The following is a 26,914-nucleotide window of genomic DNA, read 5'->3' on the forward strand; positions in this document are numbered from 1 at the left end:
CGTATAACCCACACTTAGTGACAATTCTGAATTTCATAAATACCAGATAGATGTTACCAACGTTGAAATGTGAATGTTCTCTTTTATTCCTAGCCCAGCCCAGCAAGTAAAGACTATTTAGTCGTTAAAGCTTTGTGAAAACAAAAGTCTAATTCCATCTGAACCAACCACCATCAACCAAGTGTGCTGGGTTTTAACCACCACTTTAAAACCTAAAACTATGCTCATATGTGACCTGCTTCTTCAGTAGAGTTGGTCTCTATCCCAGGAGAGGAATAAAATCCTGGTTCTCCTACCTCCCTGACTATTTCTTCTTAATTTCCTCTGGCGTGAACCGCGAGGCAGAGCTTGCAGTGAGCGGAGATAGTGCCATTGCACTCCAGCCTGGGCAGCAGAGTGAGACTCCGTCTCAAAAAAAAAAAAAAAACAAAAAAACAAACAAAAAAACCCTCTCATGTCACCTCATTTGTCAAATCTCCCAGGTAAACCCAAATAGGGTTTCAGCCTTCCTCTGGCTTCCATAGTATCTCTGTTCTAGCACTTATCACAGCATGATAACTATTTGTTTGCAAGTATCTTTCCCTTACTAGATGGAATAACCAAGGGCAGGAACCAGATCTCATTCAGAATTCTGGCATCTAACATTGTGTCACCTCCAAGAGAGATTTTAATGACTGTCAGAGAATTGGGGAAATGAAGGATATACCCTGGTTCTCTTGGCTGCTGCCCACTCTGAACTGTTAGAATCCAGCGTTATTATCTAATGCCTCCTGTTTACTGACCAGCTATCTGAAAGAACCTTTGGGACATTTAGGAAATAAGGGAGAGCATTTATTTCCATGCTGAATCATCTAATCCTGCCAAGACCAAGCTCACTGCCACCACACAGAAAAAAAAAAATGGTTGCCAAGCACAGTTCTGGAAAACCCATACTTGACTACCATTCCTAATACAGCTGCACTATACACAGCTCGGCTTCCCTCACACTCCAAATACATTACTGCCCTTCTCTCCTTGGCCCTAGGGGCAGTTTAGGCAGCTGAAAATTTTAGCTCTCCTTCTGCATATAAAAATCCTGCTTCAGCCTGTAGAATGAGGTGACTACAAATTAATAGCAGCAGAGAGAGATCCAAGTAATGTGGTGCCCAGCCAATAAGGGTCTAGAACACCCCACCATCATCAATATCTACTTTCCCATCTCTTTCCAAAACCAATACTTGGCATGATCCTCACAAACTCCTTCCCCTGGTCACTCTATAGATTCCAGCTCACTCCTCTGCTTAGACAGTCTGTTCTCCTATTAAGGTAGTAAGGGGATTTCTAAGTCTGGAAAATGCAGGAATTCCATAAGCAAAGTAACAAAGGCCCAGATGCTAAGCCACTCTGACTTCCCAGTGAGAATGGTGCAGTGGAGGGAAGAGAGATTGCTCTGCACCAATCAGAAGAGCAGACTGCACGACCACCTTATACAACTCGAGGTAATTTACTTTGGGCAACCATTTTAAACTCATTCCTCCCCTCAAGAAAGAGACCCGTATCTGGGAAGGATTAAGTTCCTATACATCTGATCAAGGTCCTTCAGAGGAAAGCCAAACTGAGTGAGACAGCTAAAAAAAAAAACTGAACAAAAGAGGTCTCTCCTGGAACAAGCCCTACTGCCCCCTTCTTTCCCAGCCTCATTTGCTAGGAGTCCAACTTCCTTTCCGCTGGAGGTCACCAGTACTACCATCCAGTGAGGTGCTGAGATTTCTTCACCTATTTTGGGTCTTAATTCTGCTGGTTTGAAGCTGTCACAGCCCGGGACGGTCCTAATGTATCTCCTCTCTCTGAAGAGAGCAGTGTTACTCAAAAGCCTGCAAAGGAAACTTAATGCAACCATTCACTGAGCAGCATTTTTTCAATGAAGTTCAGCAGCACAATCTAACCTCTTTGTGCTCTGAAATGAACCACACTTCTTAAAAAGAAAGACCACAGGGGGCTGACAGAAAACTTGCTGCAGGCAGGAAAAGCTGGACAGTTTACAGGAGCTGATGCAGAGAGAACAAGCAAAAACCCTAGTAGGTCCTTTTTCGCATTTCATCTCTATTTTTTTTCCTGATGCATTTCCAAGCAGAGTTCCAATGCCACAAGAAAAAAAAAGAGGGGAGGGGGAGAGTAGGGGCGTTTTACAGCTTCTTCATTAGTTTCCCTTCACTGGGTAGGTGCTGTAAACAAGTACGCTGGACTCAGTCATAGGGGCTGAAGTTTCCTCTCCTTCAGATAGAAAGAAACTAAGGGCCCAGTCACAAGGGCCCGAGCTAAATAAAATGGGGAAAAGTGCTGCCTGTGTCGTCTCTGGGAAAATCTCCCCGTCTGTGGAAAGCATAACTGCCACCCAAAGCAAAATCCCAGAACCGGATGTTTAAGATCAAGGCAAGGGCCTCCCAAGGCCACGCATCCCTGGCTTCCACTCAGGGGCACCTACAGCAGTTAGGGAAATGCAGTCCACAGGCCCTCTGTCAAAACTTTCTCTCCATACACCCAAGGCGCAGATTAGGCATTAACTTGCAGAAGTGTCTCGCAAGAGAGCCTTCAGGGCTGAAATCCGAGCTCCAAGGCAAATCTTTATGTGGGAGGAAAAAAACAAACAGACCCCTACCTCCAGCAGGCCCAGACCCCCGGGGAGATGGCGGGGGGAAGGTCTCGCCACCAAAAACTGCACACTCACCCACACCGCTGCCCACTCCACCCCGAAGACACCAAGGTGCTTTCCAACCTCGGCTTCCACGCGACTCATCCGAGACTCAAGGAGACAAAAGGGGGCGAGGGAGGGACTCTCCGCGGGCACACAGAGGTCCGAGCCCCTCTGGGAGGAAGCTCGCACCCAGAGCAGAGCGGGTGGTTTCTCCCGCGCCCAACTCCTCCTCCTCCTCCTCCTCCCCAGCAACTCCCCACGGCGGCCGGTCTCCAGGCCAGCGCCTTGTCTCGCCTCCTTCCAGCTGGGGCCGGATAATAGGGCAAATCATGTAACTGGCGCTCTGAGCGCGCCGACTGCCCCGGGAGCGGGTTCCGAAGGCTTATCTCAACTCTGTAAATAAATTGGCCCCGAGAAGCAGCAGCTCAAGGCCAAGCCCCGCGCGGTGGGTGCGACCCCGCCCGGCCGCCACACCTGCAGCGGCCGAACCCACCGGCTCCGAAGGCCACGCTGCGCCGGCCCGCGGGCCTCAGCGCCGGCCAGTCCCCGGCCCTACCTTTGTAGCGCTCCAGCACATCCTCGTACGCCTGCACGAACTCCTTCTCCTGGCTGCGGTTGGCCGGCTGCTGACCCGGCACGTAGCCGGCCATGGCCGCCCGCACCGCGTTCTCCCCGAGCCCCGGGGGCTGCCGGTTCCAGGCCCGCGCGCTGAGGCGGCGGCGGCGGCGGCGGCCCGAGCCTCGGCCCTTTGTGCGTCTCAGAGACGGCGACGGCGCCCTCGCTCTCAGCCGTCCGCCCGCCTCGCCCGGCCCGGCAGTCGCGCTCCGCTCCTCAGTCCGCTCGCACCCGGCCCGCTTGCGCTCCGCCGGTCCCGGCTCGCGTTTCCGCCTCCTCACCCCTCGGCTCCGCTCCTCCCTCAGCCCGCCCCGGCGCGGCCGCGGCGGCGGGCGGCGGCGGGCGGCGGCAGCGGCTCCTCCTGTCAGAAGCGCCAGGCCCGGCCCGTTCCCCGCCCCCTCTCCCCGCCGCCTCCGGGGCCCGGCGAGTCCTCGGCCCCAAGCTGCGGCCGGCTGGGCCCGGGCTGCCCACACGGGTCCCCCAGGGGCTGCCGACCCCCGCCCGGCCCGGACTGGGGCCCGAGCCGAGGGGCACGAGAGGCCAGCCCACGGGGGAGTCCCGCTGGGTGGGAGGCCCCGCGCGTCAGGATGAAAGGCTGGGCCGGCCGAACGGCAGGGAGACCCGGGCCGGCTCCACAGGGCGGGCGGGAGCCCCAGTCAGCGCTGGCCTACGCCGCCGGGAGCAGGACAAAGGAGGGAGCCCCCTGGCTGAAGAGAAACCCAGCGGGGCCTGTGCGGCTGCTGGAGAAGGACCTGGAGAAACTGAAGGGAAAGCAGAGGGCAAAAGACCACGATGCCTCAGATCCCAGGGCTAGACGTGGTCAGAACGAGGACAAGGGCAAGATCCAGACAGGGCTGCAGTGTGGGGCCGGAGGACACTGAGCCCACAAAGAAGCCCGGGAACAAAGGGTTTTCCAGAAACAGAAGAAGCTGAACGAGAAGTGACGGGGCAGATCCAGCACCATGAAGTAAACCAGGCCAAGGAGCCAGAGCCTGAGAAATGACAACCCAGGGAGGCAAGAAAACGGGATTCTGAATGCAAATGGGGTGAATAAGAGGAGAGACAGGGAGACATAAATCTGTGGGGGATAGACCCTCCAGGATTATTAAACTGTGACAGCCATCTGAACAGAGAGACAGAGATCAAAAGGGAGAAATGTGGGAACCTGAGACGGAACCAGGACTGTTAGGAAACAAAGAAAGGACTCCGGAGCATAGCTGGTCAGGGAAGAAAAGGGGAAGCCAATTATTCTTTGTCATCAGGGGAAAGGAAAGAGTAAAGAAAGGAAACTGGAAAATATGGGTAGGGATTTATTGGGGGCCATTTTGAGGACAGAGCTCCCAACATCATTTGATCCAACATTCGGCTGTGTATCATTCAATCCCAGTATTCATGGAGTGCGCTGGAGCCATGAGCAGTGAATGAAGAACTCTGGTCAATGTAGGTGACACGTTGTGCCCTCCACCCCCCATTCAGCAGTTATCCTCCCCTGTTAGCTTGATTTTTCAGGAGGTCTGGAGAGGTGGTTGTGGGTAAGAAGTTACGCTGGTTGATCTCACAATAAGGGCACATTAGCAAGTAAAAAAAGAATTCATGCAACACTGAGCAACCAAAATTGGGACTTGGGCTTCCATTCCAGTTCCCATTCTCAAGAGTTTGAAGGAGAAACTTCTTAACCCCAGGCTAGGGAAGGTGTCTTTGTACCTTGTGAGTAGTGCCAAGTATTTTGGTCAATGCTCAGCACATTCGTAACAAGAAAAAAAAATGACCCTTTTCGCTAATAGGTGCATGCTGGTTGTTTCCACACCACACCCTGATCAGAAATCAGGTGAGCAAGTCATTTATCATATCTTTTCCCATCAAGTTTTGCTGCCCTGCCCAAGTTGTGGGCATGAAGATCGTGCAGGGAAGAGCCTGAAAGAGGACAGGGAGGATCCTTAGACAAATGCTCATTTCCTCCCAGTTTAATCCTCCGTGCTAAAACAAACAAACAAAACTAGTTCTCAGTTTGGTGTCAGCTGCTAATGAGCTCAGTTTACAAAAAGAAGGGGAATAAGTATATGCATTTTTCAGTAAAAGGCTTTTAGTGGAAAATGCAGGATGAGTTGCTGATTGATGGCACAAGCACATTTTTCGTAAACAGCAGAGAATATAGAAATGCTAACTCTGGGGATCTTGACTGTGTCAGTGCTGAGTCATCTGCATTTCCCATATTATTTTATACCAGCAGGGCTAAGAAGGCCCAGACAGAAATCACGCATACAAACACCTCCACACAGACATCTCGCCCCCACACAGACATCTGCCTCCTTATGTCCATTACACTACATAGAAAAGTCCCTCCATTCCCTCCTGGGGCTGCTACACGCGCCACTTTGTGAGCAGGTTCCTCAAGATGTGTGACTGATGCTTGCCAAAGGTGAAGAAAGAACAGGGGCAAAAAGGGGAAGAGTCCGCTGTGAGAATCAGAGAAGACCTGGGGGGGTTGCGGGGAGAAGGCAAGGGGTTGAGATTCCTTTTAAGAAACACAGAAATCAAAGAAGAAACTTCTGCTTTGGGTTGTGGCTAGAGGGCTTCTCTAAGACTCAAATTGCTTTCTTGACAAAATTTGCATTTAAATGCTCCCAGGAGATTTTGAAATAATGCATTCTTCTAATGAATGGAAAGTGGGGAAGTCCACATGTTTGGCTGATGTTCCTGTTTTATACAGAGAAAATTTTACAAGCCTAGAGGAACAAAGTGGCTGCCAAGGGGGATGGGAAGAAGGAAGTCTATGAAGGGGAGGTTTTTCGCTTCTTTCAAGCAACAGTCTAAATTTATAGCCAGACCACACAGTCGCAAAAGCTCTGAGCCTTTCTCCTTTTGGTCTTTGATTTTCTTTTGCTCCTGATGGGTGAGACTGCTGCTGCATTTCTAAGAAGGCTGCAATGGGGGAAGCAGAAGGATGTACTTGGAAGGGCATCTAGTGGAAGAGAAGAGTAATACAGGAAAATTAAAGCCCTTTACCCTTGGTGTCCTCCCAATTAAAGCCTCATCAAATACCCCTATCCCTAAAGCCCTGCCACATTCTATTTCTTTCAGTGCCTCTAATGTGTTATCTCGCCTCAGGGCCACCCAACCAACTTTCCTCCCAGATTATAACCCTTCATCACTCTCCTTTGGCCTGGCTCACTCCTACCCATGCTTCTGCTGAAACTCCCCAGGGGAAAGCCTTCCTTGACCCCCCCGCCCTCCTCCAATTAATAGGTCCTCCTCTACCCTTTGGTAATACTCATCACACTTGAAGTTATGGTACGGTGTCTTTCATCCTTACTAAATCGTAAGCTCCTGAGGGCTGGGACTGTTTGTCGTCTAATTCACCACAGGATCCTTAGCACCTAGCAAATGATCTGGCACAACTAGGGCACTTATTAACTATTTCTTCTTTCCTTTTTCTTTTCTTTTCTTCTCTTTCTTTCTTTTCTTTCTGTCTCTTTTTTTTTTTTTTTTTTTTTTGACGGAGTCTCGCTGTCGCCCAGGCTGGAGTGCAGTGGCGCGCTCTCGGCTCACTGCAGGCTCCGCCCCCCGGGGTTCACGCCATTCTCCTGCCTCAGCCTCCCGATTAGCTGGGACTACAGGCGCCCGCCGCTTCGCCCGGCTAATTTTTTGTATTTTTAGTAGAGACGGGGTTTCACTGTGTTAGCCAGGATGGTCTTGATCTCCTGACCTCGTGATCCGCCCGCCTCGGCCTCCCAAAGTGTTGGGATTATAGGCGTGAGCCACCGCGCCCGGCCTCTTTCTTTCTCTCCCTCTTTTCTTTTCTTTCTTTCTTTCCCTCCCTCCGTCCCTCCCTCTCTCTCTCTCTTTCTTTCTTTCTTTAGATGGAGTCTCGCTCTGTCACCGCCCAGGCTGGAGTGCAGTGGTGTGATCTTGGCTCACTGCAACCTCTCTTGCCTCAGCCTCCCGAGTAGGTGGGACTACAGGCGCCCGCCACCATGCCCAGCTAATTTTTTTATTTTTAGTAGAGAAGGGGTTTCACTGTGTTAGCCAGGATGGTCTCGATCTCCTGACCTTGTGAACCACCCACCTTGGCCTCCCAAAGTGCTGGGATTACAGGAGTGAGACACCGCACCCAGCCAACTATTTCTTTAATGCTGTGCATAGTGGCTCACACCTGTAATCCCAACACTTTGGGAGGCCGAGGCCAGAGGATTGCTTAAGCCCAGGAGTTCACGACCAGCCTGGGCAACACGGCAAAATTCAGTCTCTAAAAATATACATATACACATATATATACACACACACACACACGTTTGTATATTGGTTTAATTTTTTTTTTTTTTTTTTTTTTTTTGAGACAGAGTCTGGCTCTGTCACCCAGGCTGGAGTGCAATGGTGTGATCTCAGCTCACTGCAACCTCCACCTCCTGGGTTCAAGTGATTCTCCTGCCTCAGCCTCCCAAGTAGCTGGGATTACAGGCGCCCGCCACCACACCCAGCTAATTTTTGTATTTTTAGTAGAGATGGGGTTTCACCTTGTTGGCCAGGCTAGTCTTGAAGTACTGACCTCAGGTAATCCACCCACCTCGGCTTCCCAAAGTGCTGGGATTACACGCGTGAGCCACCGCACCTGGCCAACTATTTCTTTAATGCTATGCATGGTGGCTCACACCTGTAATTCCAACACTTTGGGAGGCTGAGGCAGGAGGATCGCTTGAGCCCAGGAGTTCAAGACCAGCCTGGGTAACATGGCAAAATTCGGTCTCTAAAAATATACATATACATACACACACACACACACGTTTGTATATTTGTTTACTTTTTAAAAATTTTATTTATTTAGTTATTTATTTGCGATGGAGTCTCACTCTGTCACCCAGGCTAGAGTGCAATGGCGCAGTCTGGGCCCACTGCAACCTCCACCTCCCGAGTTCAAGCGATTCTCCTGCCTCAGCCTCTCGAGTAGCTGGGATTACAGGCGCCCACCACCACCCCCGGCTAATTTTTGTATTTTTCGTAGAGATGGGGTTTCGCCTTGTTGGCCAGGCTAGTCTCAAACTCCTGACCTCAGGTAATCTGCCCGCCTCAGCCTCCCAAAGTTCTGGGATTACAGGCATGAGCCACCACACCTGGCCTAAATTTCTGATTAAATGCATGAATGAGTGAACCAGATGATCCTAAAATACTTGGCTGTCTGTGACTGCTGACTAGCTGGAAGGCTAGAGTATTTAAGGAGAGAGTATGTTTGTCTCACAGCATCCCTTATCTAAGCCTGGAATTCCAAGTCTCCCATATTTAGACATCTATCTTCCTTTTCAGGCTGATCTCCAATGACACCCTTGTGTGTACCTCCTTTCCCTATAATCAGACTCTGAGGCTTTGCCTAGAATGTCCCATCCCCCAACTCCACCTACTGAAATCTACCTTGAAAGTTCACCCCAAATGACATGAATTTTTTTTCTATTTATTTATTTAGAGGCAGCGTCTTACTCTATCACCCAGGCTGGAGTGCGGTGGCACAATCTCGGCTCACTGACACCTCTGCCTCTTAGGCTCAAGCAATCCTCCTGCCTTAGCGCGCCCACCAACTAACCCACCAGCAGCGAGGACTCCAGGCAGGTGCCACCACGCCCAGATAATTTTTGTACTATTCGTAGAGACAGAATTTCACCATACTGTCCAGGCTGGTCTCGAACTCTTGGGCTCAAGTAGTCAGCCTGCCTCAGCCTCCCAAAGTGCTGGGATTACAGGTGTGAACCTCCGTGCCCGGCTTTTTAAAAAAAAATTTTATAGAGACAGGGTCTCACTATGTTGGTCTTGAACTCCAGGTACATGTACTGTGGATGTCTGTATCACTGCCTCCTTAACCTCCTACTTTATAGGTTCTTGAGGGCAAAGACATCTATTTCATCTTTCTTCATCATTGGGCCTAACACAATACTTTGCACATAGTAGATGTTCAATAAATATTTGCTGAAGGAATGGATGCCTCACTGAACTCTTATGGGGGTTGGGGGAGGGAGCCAGATCTGATTCAAGACAATTGAGAATCCAACTCAATGTCCACTCAGTGGTCAAGGGCTGAGGGCACTTCATGTGTAGGGAGGAAAGAGGGAAGTACAAAATTATTTCTCTTTCTGCTAGTGCTCCTTCCTCAACCTCTAGAAAGTTTACTCCCAGCTCTTCTTCACCTTTGGTTCATGTTGCATTATTTTATGTGTTAATTGATGCTTTATAAAGAAATTCTTAGGCCAGGCGCGGTGGCTCATGCCTGTAATCCCAGCACTTTGGGAGGCCGGGGTGGGCAGATCACCTGAGGTCAGCAGTTCGAGGCCAGCCTGACCAATATGGTGAAACCGCGTCTCTACTAAAAATACAAAAAATTAGCTGGGCGTGATGGTGGGCACCTGTAATCCCAGCTACTTGGGAGGCTGAGGCAGGAGAATCGCTTGAACCCAGGAGGCAGAGGTTGCAGTGAGCCTAGATTGTGCCATTGCATTCCAGCCTGGGCAACAAGAGCGAAACTCCATCTCAAAAAAAAGAAAAAAAAAAGAAATTCTTTGCTAGTAGTGAGGGTGTGTGTGTGCACACATGCACATATTCTCTCCATTCCTCCTTGCAAGGGTAGCTGTCTGCTGTGCCTTTTATATTCCCCAATAGTAGCTGATGCCAGGCACTGAAGGGGCAGCCCCAAGCATTATCCTCTGACCAGCTCTTGGAAGAAAATTACCTAGTTCTAGTCTCAGAAGTGAAACTCCACCAGCCTCTTGGGCACCAGCCAAAGCTCCCTTTCTGCCCAGGTCCTAGAAACCCTTTCTAAGCTTTGCCTCAAGTTCCCAAATCTGCTCTGGGGTAAGAAGCCTTTGCCTGCTCTCATGCTGCCCTCTTCTGTTCAGAAAGTGCAACATCTCAATTTAAGAGGCCTCGAGGGTGCCAGCCACCCAGGAAGACAAGATCCCTGCCACCAGCAGCCCATCACCATAGCAACCCTCAAAATGGTTACTCAGCCATCTGGGTTACCATAGCAACTGGCCAAGTCGCTCCACCTCAGCCTCTCCCTAGGCCTCTCCCGTGGCTTGTCAGAGCCAATTCCAAATAATCTCCAGTGCTTCCTGGGAGAAATGAGCAGAGGCTGGACCCCTGACATGCAGCTATCCCAAAGGGGCGTGGAAGGCCTCACCGCACCGGCTTCCCGAGGCACAGTAGAGATAATGGGTGTTAAGGCACTCTGTGAAACTTGAAGTGCTACACAGATGTTAGCTGTTATTAAACTAATAACAGCTCCTTGTAATAATTCCTTGTAATGGGGGAGGCAGTGGGTTGCCCTAGGCAGAGCTAGCACCATTCCAAGCTTGGCCCCTTACTGGCTGGGAGACCTTGAGCAAGTTACCAAACTCTCTGGGTTTCTGCTTCCTCTGCTGTAGCACATCTGCCTCCTAAAGTTGTTTTGAGGATTAGGTCAAATACAGCGTGTAAGATGCTGAGCGCCAAGGCTGGCATTCGGAACCTAACAATAGCAGTTATAAAAGGTATTGGCCCCTCTGCTGTCTCCCAGCTTCTTTGTCAGTAAAACTGTTTTTATCTTCACTCTTTAAGGAATCAGGCTAATGTGAGCCCTGCTGAACCATACCCAATCTCCCTTCCTGCTCTGAGGCAGGACAGGGTCTTACCCTGTGTGGGTCCTCTGAGGCAGTCTATACTCTTTGGGGAATTGGGAGGTTCCCCAAACTGTGAGGTGTGGCTTTTTTTAATCTATGAAACTTCTCTTCACTTGAAGCCACAGCTCCCCATCCAACACCACCTCAAGGTAGAAACCTCTAAAGGGGCACTAACAGGCAGCCTGGAAAGAGCACAAATCACTGAGGCCGGGAGAGGCCCTCGAGAGTGGTGGCCAGTGCTCTCAGCTGAGATCAGAGTCACGTGAAGCAGTTCACCAGCATCAGGGCAGTCCTGGGGCACAGGCCCCTATAACAAAAATGGAACTCATTCCCTCGATGAATTTTTTTTTTTTTTTGAGACAGGGTTTCACTTTGTCATCCAGGCTAGAGTGCAGTGGCATGAACATGGCTCACTGCTGCCTCAACCTCCCAGGCTCAAGTGATCCTCTAGCCTCAGTCCCCCAAATAGCTTGTACTACAGGTATACACCACCACGCCCAGCTAATTTTTGTATTTTTTGTAGAGATGGGGTTTCGCCATGTAACCCAGGCCGACGTTGAACCCCTGAGCTCAAGTGATCCACCCACCTTGGCCTCCTAAAGTTCTGGGGTTGGAGGCATGAGCCACTGTGCCATCCTCCCGCCATGATGTTAAGGACCTGAATCCTATTGCAACTTGACTTCAGTCTGTCAAGATTGAATCCTTGAAATTCATTTTTGGGATATTTAGTTTAATTATACTGGCAGAACAGGAACCAGATATGCTCTAGCCTAGCTCTGTGTGTTCTGGGAGTAGAGCCTGAACCTCAAGCTGGAAGGACCAGAGGATCAGCCAAGCAACGCTAGGAGGGACACACTGCCCCTGGAGCCTGAACATCTGGGTGTTAGAATCCCTCATGAAGAGGCTGGGCACGGTGGCTCACACCTGTAATCCCAGCACTTTGGGAGGCTGAGGCGGGTGGATCACCTGAGGTCAGGAGTTCAAGACCAGCCTGGCCAACATGGTGAAACCCCGTCTCTACTACAAATACAAAAATTAGCCGGGCGTGGTGGCGGGCACCTGTAATCCCAGCTACTCAGGAGGCCAAGGCAGGAGAATTACTTGAACCCGGGAGGCAGAGGTTGCAGTGAGCCGAGATCACACCATTGCACTCCAGCCTGGGTGACAGAGCAAGAGTCCGTCTCAAAAAAAAAAAAAAAAAAAGAATCCCTCATGAAGACTTTGGGCAGTAGGTCAGGTGGCAGTGGTTCCAGTCCTCAGATATGGACTCTGAAGCAGATAAACTGGTATATTTACTACTAGAGGAAAGGTAGTATAACATAACGGTTAAAAAGTGAGGGAAGTAAAGGAGTTTGAAGTCGCAGTGAGCTACAATTGTGCCACTGCACTGCAGCCTGGGCAACAGAGCAAAACTCTGTCTCAAAAACAAAAACTGAGGAAGGTAAAAGTATGTGATTGCTGGAACTTTCTGATTTTTTTTTTTGAGATAGAGTCTTGCTCTGTCCCCCAGGCTGGAGTGCAGTGGCACAGTCTCGACTCACTGCAACCTCTGCCTCCTGGTTCAAGTGATTCTCCTGCCTCAGCCTTCCGAGTAGCTAAGATTACAGGCGTGAGCCACTGCACCCAGCTACCAGAACTTTCTTATACATAACTGGGGAGGGAGAAGTGGGGTTGCAATATATGGGTTTTTTCGTCCACAGTTCCTGGCTCATAACTTCTATAGCCCTTGTCATAGTTTTCTGCTACAATGTTGAGGCACTGTAGACCTCAGAAGCAAATCAAGTCTTAGAAAACAGAATCTTTCTGACCTTCTGCCCTCCTTTCACCTGTTTCTTTTTCCTCCCAAAGCAGGACTCAATCTTTCCTGCAATTTTTTTTTTTTTTTTTTTTTTGAGACAGGGTCTCACTGTGTCACCCTGGCTGGATGACGATGATCACAGCTGCAGTGGTGCGATCATGGGTCACTGCAGCCTCAATCTCCCTGGCTCAAATGATCCTCCCACCTCAGCCTCCTGAGTGGCTGGGTCCACAGGTATGTGCCACTACGCCTGGATTATTTTTTGATTTTCTGTAGAGACAAGGTCTCACTATGTTGCCCAGGCAGGTCTTGATATCCCAGACTCAAGTGATTCTCCTGCCTTGGCCTCCCAAAGTGTTGGGATTACAGGCATGAGCCATTGCACCCAGCCATTTTTTTTTTTTTTTTTGAGACAGCATCTCATTCTGTTGCCTACGCTGGAGTGTAGTGGTACAATCATAGCTCACTGCAGCCATGACCTCCTGGGCTCAAGGGATCCTCCTATCTCAGCCCCCCGAGTAGCTGGGACTACAGGCATGCACCACCACACCTGACTAATTTTTTTTTTATGGAGATGGTGGTCTCACTATGTTGTTGCTCAGGCTGGTCTTGAACTTCTGGTGTCAAGTGATCCACCTTCCTCGGCCTCCCAAAGTGCTGGGATTATATGTGTGAGCCACCACTCTCAGCCTTCCCCGAAATTTCTTTTTTTTTTTTGAGACGGAGTCTCACTCTGTCACCAGGCTGGAGTGCAGTGGCGCGATCTCAGCTCACTGCAACCTCCTCCTCCTGGGTTCAAGTGATTCTCCTGCCTCAGCCTCCTGAGTAGCTGGGACTACAGGCACGCATCACCATGCCTAGCTAATTTTTTTGTATTTTTAGTAGAGACGGGGTTTCACCATGTTGGCCAGGATGGTCTCGATCTGTTGACCTCGTGATCTGCCCACCTCGGCCTCCCAAAGTGCTGGGATTACAGGCGTGAGCCACCATGCCCAGCCGCCTTCCCCCACATTTCTGACTGTAATTATGAGACCCCTATTTCAGGAGTCTTGCCCCATACCCTGGGGGAAGGAATACTGCACAGAAAACTCAAGAAGAATCCGAACAGCCAGGCTTTGCTGGGTTTCCACACTGTTAGTGTTAGACATACCCTTTTTGCCCAATCACATTTCTACATGGTTGTCAATCATGCCTACCCAAGGAAGTCTCCATGAAAGGCCTAAGATTCAGGGAGCTTCCAGGATAACAACTCGTGAAGATTCCTGAAGGGTGGCATACAAGGGAGGGCATGGAAGCTCCACATTCCTTCTTGCATACCTTGCCCTTGCCCTCTACATCTCTTCACCTGTATCCTCTGTGTGTTTTGTGGTTTTTCTTTTGTTTGTTTTGAGATCTGGTCTCACTCTGTAGCCCAGGGTAGAGTGCAGTGCACAATCTCAGCTCCCTGCAGCCTCGACCTCCCGGGCTCAAGCAATCCACCCACCTCAGCATCCTGAGTAGCTGGTATTACAGGCATGTACCACCATGCCTGGCTAATTTCTTTCTTTCTTTTTTCTTTTTTTTTTTTGGAGACAAAATTTCACTCGTTGCCCAGGCTAAAGTGCAGTGGCACGAGTTCAGTTCACCGCAACCTCCACCTTCCAGGTTCAAGCGATTCTCCTGCCTGGCTAATTTTATTTTATTTTTTGTAGAGACAGGGTCTCACTATATTACCCAGGCTGGTCTTGAACTCCTGGCTTCAAGCGAGCCTCCCACCTTGGCCTCTCAAAATGCTGGGATTACACGTATGAGTCACTGCACCCAGCCAGCACCCCATTTATAGCCAGTCAGTCAGAAGCACAGGTAAAAACAATCTGGGTCTTGTGATTGGCATTAGAAGTGGAGTGGGGCGGGGCGGGGCACCATGGCTCACGCCTGTAATCCCAGCACTTTGGGAGGCCGAGGTGGGTGGACCACCTGAGGTCAGGAGTTCGAGACCAGCCTGGCCAACATGGTGAAACCCCGTCTCTACTACAAATACAAAAATTAGCCAGGTGTGGTGGCGCACGCCTGTAATCCCAGCTATTCAGGAGGCTGAGACAGGAGAACCTGGGAGGCAGAGGTTGCAGTAAGCCAAGATCTCACCACTGCACTCCAGCCTGGGCAAAAGAGCGAGACTCTGTCTCAAAAAAAAGAAAAGAATCCCTCGGCCGGGCGCGATGGCTCACACCTGTAATCCCAGCACTTTGGGAGGCCAAGGTGGGCGAATCACAAGGTCAAAAGATTAAGACCATCCTGGCCAACATGATGAAACCCTGTGTCTACTAAAAATACAAAAATTAGCTGGGCGTGATGGTACATGCCTGTAGTCCCAGCTACTCGGGAGGCTGAGGCAGGAGAATCACTTGAACCCCGTAGGCAGAAGTTGCAGTGAGCCGAGATCACACCACTGCACTCCAGCCTGGTGACAGAGCAAGACTCCATCTCAAAAAAAAAAAAAAAAAAAAAAAAAAATTAGCCAGGCGTGGTGGCGCGCACATGTAATTCCAGCTCCTCAGAAGGCTGAGGCAGGAGAATCCCTTGAACCCAGGAGGTGGAGGTTGCAGTGAGCAGAGATTGCGCCATTGCACTCTAGCCTGGGCAACAAGAGCAAGACATCATCTCAAAAAAAAAAAAAAAGTGGAGTGAGGGAATGTCTTGGGGACTGAACCCTCAAACTGTGAGATCTGATGCTATTTCCAGGTAGACAGTGTTGTAATTGAACTGGAGGACACCCTACTGGTGTCCACTGCAGAACTATTGTTTAACTTGCTGGTGGGGAGAAGTCCCCACATATCTTGGGGTCACAGAAGTCTTCTGTGTTGATTGTTAAGTAAGAGAATAGAAAAACAGGAAATGGCCGGGCGCGGTGGCTCACACCTGTAATCCCAGCACTTTCGGAGGCCCAGGCGGGTGGATCACGAGGTCAGGAGTTCAAGACCAGCCTGGCCAAGATGGTGAAACCCCGTCTCTACTAAAAAATACAAAAAAACTAGCCGGGCATGGTGTCAGGCGCCTGTAATCCCACTTACTCGGGGGGCTGAGGCAGAGAATTGCTTGAACCCGGGAGGCGGAGGTTGCAGTGAGCTGAGATGGCACCACAGCACTCCAGCCTGGGCGACAGAGCAAGACTCCATCTCAAAAAAAAAAAGAAAAGAGAAAAAACAGGAACTGTGTTTTTTCCACTGACAGCGGTGTATGAATGAAATAAAATTGGCCATGAATTGATCATTCTTGTTTCTGGGTGATGGGGGTTCACTATACTATTCTCACTACTTTAGTATGTTTGAAATATCCTGAAAAGTGACAGGGCTTTGGAGTTAGGCAGATCAGAAACTCAGCACTTGAATAACTCCAAAGGGCATATTGTACATGTTGAGGGCCAGGGGGCGCCATGCACATTAAGTAATGCTGAATCCCAGCTCCATTATTTGCTCAGTGTATAACCTCAGACAAGTTACTTAACATTTCTGTTGAGAATAGCAACTACCTCCTAGGGTTCTATGAGGATTAAATGATGTATGTAAAATGCCTGGCACACATCTAGGACTCTACACAGTGGCTTTACCAGCTATTATTCACCGGAGGAACCCAGCTGGCACCAGCTCTCAGGCGCTCCTAAACTGAGTCCAGAGTTCACTCCCCAAACCACCGTCTAGATTCTTCAGTTCCTAATTCTCACCAGCTGTTCTCTCTTCATTTTCCTTCTTTTCTTCCTACTAAAGCCAAAGAAAGGAGAGCAAAAATAGACGCAAACCACCGGGAAGTGCCCTGTCTCTTCAGGTTGTCCTGGCTAATTCCTATTTCTTTTCCCAGCCCCAGAAGAAATGCTATCATTGCTCTACGCCAGGGAGGGGCAGGAGTAGAAGTCCCTTCCCTTCCAGAACTTCCTCAAAACTCTTTGGACTTGCAATGTAGCTCAGTTCATGCTGTATTCTAACGGTCTTCATAGGCAGGAGCTGGGCTCTGAAGTGCAGTCTGAGCCTAGAACAAAGTAGCCCTAGGGATATTTGTTAAATAAGCAAGTGTGTAATCAGTGAATAAGCAAGGGGATAAATCAGCACATTTATGGATCTATGAACAAGTGTATGAGTGAATGAATGATATTCATGAAAAGAGCTAATATGTATCAAGGGCAGCCGGGTGCAGTGGCTGTAATCCCAGCACTTTGGGAGGCCAAAGCAGGCGGATCACGAGGTCAAGAGATCGAGACCATCCTGGCCAACATGGTGAAACCCATCTCTACTAAAAATACAAAAATTAGCTGGGCATGCTGGCGCGCACCTGTAGTCCCAGCTACTCCAGAGGCTGAGGCAGGAGAATCGCTTGAATTTGGGAGGTGGAGGCTGCAGTAAGCCGAGATTGCGCCACTGCACTCCAGCCTGGTGACAGAGCGAGACTCTGTCTCAAAAAAAAAATTATCAAGGGCTGACTATATAGCAGGTACTGGGCCAAGCATCCTACTCCCAACTATCTCATTTAATCTACTGTGCAAGTCTCTGAGGTAGTGCTCTTGCTCCTCCATTTTAACTGTAAGAAACTGAGGCTCAATGAAGTGACTAACATCCCAGGGTCACCCAATGAGCAAATGAGCAATGAAACTAGGGCTCCAGCTGACTCCCAAAGCTAGCCCTTTGCGTGAATGAATGGAAGAGTGAGCACATGAGGAAATGTGTGAATGAGCGGGGGAGGGCATCCCAGAGACATCCACTGAGGCCCCAGGCAGAATCCTCTCCTGACCACAAGGCAAAAGTCTGGTATCTTCTGGGGTAGAGGTGGGGCACAGCTTCAGACAGAAGCTGCAGCTCATAATCATTACCCTTCAAGTTATAGGGGCTTCAGACCTTCCCTGTAGCAGTATCCCAGATCCAGGCAGAGATTCCAGCAAGGGACACCTATTCTGCTCCTACAGGAAAGCCAAGACAGAGAAAGAGGCTGGTAGGCTTCTAACTGACATGTGGCAACAGGCAGTGGCAGGGCCAAATCATGGCAGGCCCTAGCCACAGCAACCAGAAAGAGGAGGCCAGCCAGGCTCCATGTAACACTTTAGTGATGATGGATCTGTTCACAGACCTTTCCTCAAGGGGAGGACTGCTGAAATAAAGAACAAGTGCAGCCCTAGATCCTGCTGCAGTGTCAGCTACTCTGGTGGCATCTAACCCCTGAGCCCATGAGACTGAGAAATGATGGCCTTTCACGGTCCCCAAAGTAACCAGTCCTTCCTCTGCATTCCTACCTTCAGCCTTGGCTTCTCCCATAACAAACAGAAAGGCATGAACCAAACTGCCATTCCATACCTTTCTCTATGTCACCTAGGATGTCATTAGAAAAGCATGATGGCATTAAGATGGCATTCCACCTTGCAATCCAGAAACCACCTTCCCTCACCAGCTGGGGTCCCACAGGGGCCCTGCACCTCACAGAAAGGACAGATTGGCTGTCTTTTCTGCTGCCTGCACAGAATTCTGCCCACGTGGTCATGTTCCAGCCCACAGCTAATGTGACCCAGATTTACTTTCAAAGAGCTGGAGCTGAGCTGGTGGTGTGTAGCTACAATTCATTCTGCCCCACTTTCAGGGCACTCTCCTCTGCTCTTCTCTGCTGCTACTGAAACCAAGCTCCAGGACAGGGACAGAGACTCTGAGGACACTGCCAGGAAGAAGTAGAGAAGCTGAGAAGGAGGAGGAGCCTTCCTGGATACAAAACTCGAAGAGCCTCAGGGCAAGGAAGGTTGGCAGCTGAGGAGTAAGGATTCCCAATGAGATTGTCTTTAGGGTTCCATTTCCCATCCCTGCATTCCCTTCTTCCCACTCACGGCTTGGCCAGAATAAGCCACTTCCATCTGCTCCCTGACAAAGGCCTAAAGAACAAAAGAAGGGGACAGAAATAAGAGGCTTGGGCTCCTTCTTTGCTGGCCTGGGAAACTGCTGGCCTCCTGAGTCTCCACTGCCTCATCTAGCTGCCAGGGAGGTTACAAGGAATGACACTGCTAAGTGCAGTAACGGGCCATGTGAACTTGTGTTTTTCCAGCACATTCTGATTCTCGTTCATTTCCCTTTTACACCCTTTATCACCATCTCCCTTTTATAGATAAGGCAACTGAGGATCCAAGAAGCAAGGTCATTTGCCTAAGTCTTGTAACTCCAGATTCAGTTGTCTCCACAGTGCCTGGCACATGGCAGGAGCTTAATCCATTTTTTTACTCAATGAATGAATGAATGAATGAAGCAGAGAGGTGCCTGTGAGATGTCTTCTCAGAGCTCCCAACTTGGAGGAGAGACACATGGGCCCAGAGGAGTAAGCTCCACCTTCTGACCAGGTAGTGCTCTCATGGCTGTCTGTCCCGGGGCAAAAAGGGTAAGATGGGACTCCTGACTACAACGAGCTCCAGAGCTGGTGAGGGAAATGAACGTGGGAACAATGAACATGAATATAAAGCCAACTGAAACAAGGCCTGTGCAGAGAGACAATTGCCGTCTGACTAGAAGGCCACAATGGAGCAGATGTTGGGAATGATTATTTCAGCAGCATTTGCTGATACTCCCAGGAATGAATCCCAAAGATGTTTTCTACTGGCACATAGCTTAACCCCATTTTTAATTGAAGGAATGAATAAATAAACAACCAGAGAGGGGTCCAATCCTTAGCTCTGAGTCACTGCACTCCCCTTTTTCACAACTCATACGGGGATATAATTATTTTTTCCCTTCTAACTACTTAAAAAAAAAATAGAGACAGGGTCTCATAGGCTGGTCTTGAACTCCTTAGCTCTAACGATTCTCTTGCCTCAGCCTCCCGAAATGCTGAGATTACAGGTGTGAGCCACTACACCCGGCCTTTTTTCCCTTCTGTCCTCTCCACTAGACTGAGTTTCATGCAGAAGGGACCACATCTTCAGTCATCTTTGAATATCAATGCCAAGGACAGGGAGGGTCCTGATTATGTGATGTTAGATGAATGAATACCTGATTGATGGGTAGATGGTGGAATCTTCCTGCACCCTACCGTGCCCTAGCCCAAACATGAGCCCTTCTTCAAAATATGTTACTGCCATCTGCAGGAAACTTGTAATAATAAATGTACACGTCTGCAATGGCAACAAATGTGATGTGAATCGCACCCCCAAGGGTTGTGCAGGGTACAGCCATGTGACACCCTGTCTTGCACCCTATTCTCAACATACTCCCCACAGGTCCCAAGGGATACGTCATTTCTTCCTCTCTTTGTTTCTACCCTTTGGGGTTGTACTCCTTGCTAGAGTAAGCTCCCTAGCGCCCCACTTCCTTGTTACTCCCCACCATTAAGTAAGGATATTTCTACTGCTCTTCACTAAAGACAGAGAGCCAGAGGGGAAGAGGCAAATTTTCCAAGATCTTTGTCTCTCCCCTTTCCTAGTTCTATAGACCAGGATCCTGAGGCCTTTCCCGGAAGTGACCAAGTCTCTCAGGTGAGTGTGGAGATTTAGATTGTCAACTACAGAAGATTCAGACTGGCCTGGTTGCCAGGTATTGCCTAAGGAAATAGAAATAACAATGTACAGGGCTGGGTGCGGTGGCTCACGCCTGTAATCCCAGCATTTTGGGAGGCCAAGGCAAGCAGATCACCTGAGGTCAGGAGTTCAAGACCAGCCTGACCAACATGGTGAAACCCCATCTCTACTAAAAATACAAAAATTAGCTGGGCATGGTGGCACACGCCTGTAATCCCTGCTACTCGGGAGGCTGAGGCAGAAGAATTGCTTGAACCCGGGAGGCGAAGGTTGCAGTGAGTTGAGATCGCGCCACTGCACTCCAGCCTGGGTGTTAAAGTGAGACTCTGTCTCAAAAAAAAAGAAATAGCAATGTACTTGGAGTTAGAAGATCTGTGTTTACCAGTCCTGTGTAACTATAGGCAAGTCCCTTAAACCCTCTGAGCCTCGGATGCTAACATATGTCCTGCCTAACAGAGTTATTTTGAAATCTCTGTGTAAACCATAAAACTGATAAACAGAAACAAGACACTTTCATTAGTGACTCTTGTTACATTTGGATGTGGCTGGGCTTAGGGAGTTGAGAAAATGGTTGGCAAAGAAGAAGGAGAAACAAATGGAGGGAAAGGATGAGAACAGGAAGATGGGAGGAAGAACAAGGTTCAGCACCCTAAAACCTGTTTGGCTTTGTAGACTGAAATCAGCAGGTTCTCAGCCCCGACACCCCTCTCTACTCTGACATGTGTGACCACCAGGCTTGCCCCATCAGGCCTCTCAAGCAAGGGCGAGGCCCTAAGACCAGCTCAGGACACGGAGTGGGCCAGGGAAAGGGAAGATCTCTATTTGGTGAGAGTGATTCAGACACCCCCACTTGGCTTCATAAGCAAGATCCAGGGGGAGGAGAAAATTGCACAGGCCACAGCTGGCTTCCAGCGTAAGACTGACTTCATTTCCTCCCACAATTAAAGTTCTGCTTCAGAGAGCTTCAGAGCATCCAGGGTCTCCCAGACATGCCCCTCCTGCACCTCCTGTGAAGGAGTCCCTGCAGAGCTAAGGCTGCCTTTTCCATTACTCTGGTGGAGCCCCCACAGCATTCTAAAATCACATGAAGATTTCAGCAAGACCCTAAAGTCGCAGTCCCGCCTCGTCTCTGCTGCCTCTCTCCTCTCCTGCTAAAGAAACACGCCCAACTGCAGTGCACAAGTTATTTTTAACCATGGCAGTCTCCCCATTTTCAGCCTCACTGGCCCAGCCCCCTCCTCAAAAGAGGCATTCAGCAGTGTCAGGATGCAAAGGAGATCAGCATCTATGCCAGAAACACAGCACAGCGCAGCACCCACCATTCCTTTGCTCAGTTGACTCAGCAGGGTCCTTAGGAGCCTTGCCTGCGTAAAATTAAGCCTCCTTGAGTCCACTCCACTTCTATTCTAGACTCCAAATCTGAAGCAGCAAGCAAGTCATCCCGTGGGCCTCCTCAGAGAAGACTGGAAGTGGAAATCATCACAAAGCAATCTAAGTATGCATGAGTGATAAGGGATGGAGGCAGAGGGCATAAAGAAGGAAGAATGAGGCAGCCCACTCTCTCTTCAGGAGAAAGAGGTTTATGAGTCATCAGGGCCCTGAGTTATGGCCCTTCAAGACTGGGGACAAGTAAAGCCCTTCCTGCACCCTAGGGACAGCTCTAAAATTCTGTTACTGGCTGATGCTGCAGGCCCAAAGGTTTTGAGATGGACTTCCTCCAAGGACTCCTCGTTGCCCACTAGAAAGAGCTCCAAATCTCCCTCCTGCCTTCCAGGCCTCACTGCTGTCTCCTCACTTGTAGCTCATTCCCTCTAAAGTCCTTTCCTGATTACCTGAGCCCACATAAGCCTTTCTCTAACTTTCCGTTGTAGCTCAGTGCCTGTTTCTGGATCACAATCTGTCACATCACATAATATCCTCAAAACACGCATTCAGCATTCATTCAGTCATTCAATACCGATTGATCTCTAGCATGTACAAGGCCCTGTGCAGCCCTTGGGGGCTCAAAACATAAGACATGTCCCAAATTGCTCACTCTTCTAAGGGAGTGATGGGCACCCTGTGGGTTAACTGCTACATTGAACAAGGGAACATGGAGGAGAGAAAAGTATGACTGTGAGAGCGGAGGAGGAAGCTTTGGATACCACTGGGGGCATTAAGGACAGAGGAGGCGGCACTTAAAAGAGGAGGAGGGTTTACCAGCATCTTGCAGAGAAGAAAATTAAAGTGTGGTGGTTTCATCCTGCAAGATGCATCCCTCTGGGGGGCAAGTTACAGTGTACTGTGGCAGGGTGATTGGGGGTACAGGTGGTGGCAGGTGAAGCTGAAGAGGTAAGTAATTTTGATGGGTCTTTATGCTGAAGCCTTTATTCCACAGGCAATGGGGGGCCAAAGGTGGTTTTTAAGCAGCTGAGTAATAGAATTAGGTTTGTGTTTTATTTTATTTTTTATTGTATTTTTAATGAAGTGTTGTACGGGCAACACTTCATTTCATAAAATAGAATATGTGTTCTTGAGGTTTGTATTTTAGAAAAAAATACTCTATTAGTCATGTGGAGGATGGTGGCAAGACTAAGAGAGGAAGAGCTATTAAATGCTCATTGGAAGGTCCAGGTGAGAGATGACACAGTGGAGAGGGTGGCTGTATTATTTGAGGGACACAAAGAAGGTAGCAGTACAGGCCTTGGTGATGGCTTGAAAGTGGGTGATGTCACTGAATTAGCTGCAGGCACTGCTCCATCTTCCTATCTGTACTGTAACACCAACACCCTGCTGAGATGCTGAGCAGACTTCGGGGAGCAGCTGTGGATGCCTTCAGTGGAGGCATCTCCTTTATTGAGCCAAAAACTGTGCTAAGGGCTTTCCACACATTGTCTCATCTAACCTTCAAGACATCCCTGCACAGTGGGCATTCTTAAGACAAGGAAAGTGACACTGAGATAGAATAAGGGACTTGCCCAGAGTCACACAGTTGGTCAGTGTCAGGGCCATGATCCAGCACCCTACCCTCTCTGATTCCAAAGCTTACACTCATAACTACAGCACTGCACTGCTGCTTGGCAAACAGCTGGGCACATCCCACCACAGGAGGTAGCCCCAGCCTTCAAGTCATGCTGACGTGTTAAAGGTCAGCATGTAGAACACTTTTGGAAGGCGATACAAGTAAAACTGTACTCTCCAAGGATTTCATTATAAGGAAATAACAGAAGTCAAATCATTCTTAACCATGTTCTCAGCAGCATTGTCTAATATAGCCAAAAAGTGAAAAAAGAGTAGGATTTAGAAAGTCATGAAATAGACAGCTTTTAGAAATGGTAACCATAAAGTCTAAAGTGCAATATGGAAAATCTTTTTAATATAAGAGTAACTGAAAAGAGTCAGATGCAGAATGGTACCTAAGCCATGAAGGCAACTGCATAGAAAATATAACTGAATGGGGACAAAGACAGGGAAGAAGGTGCAGAAATGAAAACAGGTCTCATGTGAGCAAGGGGTGGCAGATTTTCCTCTTTGGGGTTTTCTGTTAATGCTATTTCAACATCTTTCCAAGAATAATAATAACAAATCAGATTATGGCTGCTTTGTCAGAGACCCTGGTGAGGACCCCTCAGCTCCCCACACAGCTGCTGCACCCTGGCCCATTCCTCCCTCACACCCACAGCATCCAGCCTGCTGGGGGACCTCTCTTACCAGCGACTCTGACCACAGCACGCTCTGCAGGGTCCAGCACCGAATCCTGGCTTTTCCGCTTTTTCTGCTCATGCAGTGGCAGGTTCCAGGGCAAGGTGTCCCCCGGGGGACAGGGAGACAGGCTCCCTGACCGCTCGCTCCTGTAAGATCGCTCACTCCGACAAGACCGCTCACTCCGACATGACCGCTCACTGAGCGTCTCTTCATCTGAGGAAGACATGGCCCAGGTGGGGGCTGCCGCAGGAGGGCCTGGGAGCCCAGGGAGAAGTGATCTGAAGGAGAAAGGGATGAATGTGAGCAGACAAAAGGGGTCCCATAAGGAACACTGGGACTTGGGAAGCAGAGGTTCTAGTCCTGCCTATCTGTACCTCAGTTTCTTCACCTGGAAAATAGGACGAAAATAATACATCCCAAAACTAATTCACGAGGTTTGGGGGATATTATATGTGATGATGTCTATAAATCTTAAAACATCATGTAAAAGTTAGCTTTTACATGTAAAAGTTAGCTTTTTCATGTAAAAGTTAGCTTTTTTTTACATGTAAAAGTTAGCTTTTACATGTAAAAGTTAGCTATTACATCCTAGGAATAGCTCCTATTCCTAGGAACTATTATTATTGCTATTTGGCACATTTGGAGGATTAAGCTCACAGATCCCATGACAGAACGCTGTGGGTTTAAATTCTACTCCATTTACTAGCTGTGTGACCCTAGAGAAGCCATTTAATCTCTCTGAGCCTCAGCACCCTCATCTACAAAATGGGGATGATGATAGTTAGAACCTAGCCCTAGAGGGTTGGGTTCTGCATGTAAAGTGCTTAATCTTGCATGTAAAGTGCTTAATAGTGCCTACTGCCCAGTAAGCACTCAATACACAGTATCTATTATTATATTCCTGTTCTACTTACCTCCCAGGAATGCTATAAGGATAAAGTGGGGCAACAGATGGGAAGTATTTTCAAAAAGCTAAAGCATGATCTCAATAGCAGGCATGAAGCAAACCATGGGCTAGAATAGGCAGAAATTCCCTGGTTTCTCCCACTCTGTCTCCAGCAGATATATTAGAAAATGTACTAGACTTGAAGTAAGACAGACCTGGGTATAAATTCTGGTTTGGCCACTTACAATTGCTGTGATCTTGGGCAAGTCACTTCACCTCTCTGAGACTCAGTTTCTTCATCTGCAAAATGGGGGTAATATTCCACTTCAGAGGATGTTTTAAGAACACTGTCAAATGCAAATGTAGTACTGGTTGATGCCATGCATGGCACCCAGCAGGCATTAGATTAAATGTTCGTTTGCTTATTCCAAGGGCTGTTGTGGGAATAAGTGGCACAGCATGAGGATGGGGTGGGCGGATGGGACAGAAAGTCCATTTTTTCTGGTCAGTTTAGCTAGTGGAGAGAGTTGAGTGAAAATACAATTGCTCTAAGGCCAGCTGGGCTCCACCAGCCAGACTGGGCAGCCTTCCCTCAGCCAGGTCAAGCTCACTTCCCAGAACCATCTGCTACACATGGCCCACCACCCCAAGGGCTCCATCAGAGCGCGAATGGTATGTGCCTTCAGCTACCAGCCTTCCTACAGGCCCCAAAGCCAACCCGGGTACCCAGCTCTGACTTTGGCTGTAGGGTCCAGGGAGGGCAGCAGCTGTTGATTTTCCCTTATAGGGAATACCTGCTCACAGGGCTGTGTAGAGACAGCGAGGTAGCCTACATGGCTGGACACAATGGGTCCGTGGCCACAGCTCCTCCAGGACTCTCGAATCTCAGTCTAGAGGCAGCAAGGGGCAGAGACAGCCTCCTGGGTCATTGGCAGATCCCCACCATAGGCACAGAATTCAAAGAGATAACAAAAGAAACATAAAAACGGTGTAGGAGGCCTGTAGGCAGCCTCGGGCAGCAGAGCCTCCCTGCCAGGGCACCCCTTGTGCCAGCAGCATGTGAGCCCTCTTCCCACAGAACATCTAGAAGGGATCTAGCCACAGGAAGCAGAAAGGAAAGGACCCAGGTCCTGGCACAGCTTTGCCCTTTATCTTAGCTCTTACCCCTTCTCCCATTACCTTCTGGTGCCAGGGCAGGTGTTGAAGTGACAGCCTCAACCTCTGGGAAACTCAGGCCAAGCTTCCATCCCTACCCTCAGCTCGGGGGCAGGAAAAATGCCCCTCCTCTCAGACCACCTGCTTCATCCCAGAACCGCCCATTCCTCTCCAAGACGCCCATTTTACTACAAAGGCCGGCTCTCCCAAGGCCTCCTCCCGGAGAAAGCGTCCCTTCTGGGCTCTACCCCGTCAATCGCCGGCCCCTCACAAACACTTGTTTGACCTCCGGGCTCCCGCCCGACCCTCGGTCACCTGGGCCATTCCATCAATCCCCGAGATTCACAGGAGTGCCCGCCCAAGCCCCAGCCCACCCCCTAGGCCGCAGGCCGGTCGGCGACAGGCACCTCACCAGGTGCTCTCACCCCCTGCGACCCTCCCCACCTGGCCCCCACCCGTTTCCCCACGGTGGAGGAGGGGCGCGCCCGCGAGCCTGGGGCGGCGCGGGTGGGTCCGCGCGCCCGCCAAGCGTGGCTGACAAAGAGCGGGGACGCGCGACCGAGGACCGACAGGGCGCTGGGGCCAGCGGCCGAGCCCTGGGGCCGGGAAGCGACCTTCCCCGCCCAGCCCTGCCCGCTCCCTAAGGTCCGGCGCCCGGCCCCTGCAGGGCTCCGTGTCCCATTTTCCCGGGGAACACGCCTCCCTTCCACCCTGGCAGCGCCCGCAGAGGGGAAACCCCAGCTCCGTGTCTTCGCCGCTCCCCGGCGCCGGCCGCGGGGGCTGCAGGTGCGAGGCCCGCACTGTCGCTGTGCCCGCGCCTGTCAAGCCGCCTCTCTGCGGCCGCCGGCTGCCGGGAGCTGGGGCGCGGCCGCCGGGGGCGATCAATCACCGCTCCCCAGCCGCCGCTGCGCATCCCGCGCAGCGGGCAGTGCGCCTGCATCCAACCCCGCGCCCCGCG

General features: G+C 49.9%; 1 protein-coding gene across 3 annotated transcripts in view; it reads right to left on the bottom strand.

Annotated features, from left to right (window-relative positions):
* The window catches only part of MACF1 (microtubule actin crosslinking factor 1), a 401,556-nt gene extending 376,468 nt beyond the window's left edge, over positions 1 to 25,088 (bottom strand). Inside the window, exons 1-2 of one of the 3 annotated variants that reach the window (XM_054528608.2) lie at positions 25,047 to 25,088; positions 23,922 to 24,193 (exon numbers count right to left, since the gene is read on the bottom strand). In XM_054528608.2, the coding sequence (XP_054384583.1) occupies positions 23,922 to 24,141 (220 nt within the window). In that variant the 5' untranslated portion in view covers positions 24,142 to 24,193; positions 25,047 to 25,088. Of the gene's footprint in view, positions 1 to 3,230; positions 3,934 to 23,921; positions 24,194 to 25,046 lie in introns of those variants that run through there. The other 2 variants (XM_063715153.1, XM_063715090.1) reach the window with 2 other exon arrangements.
* Positions 25,089 to 26,914: the final 1,826 nt, after the last annotated feature.

The sequence above is a fragment of the Pongo abelii genome, chromosome 1 (assembly GCF_028885655.2).
Source record: "Pongo abelii isolate AG06213 chromosome 1, NHGRI_mPonAbe1-v2.0_pri, whole genome shotgun sequence".
Lineage (NCBI taxonomy): Eukaryota > Metazoa > Chordata > Mammalia > Primates > Hominidae > Pongo > Pongo abelii.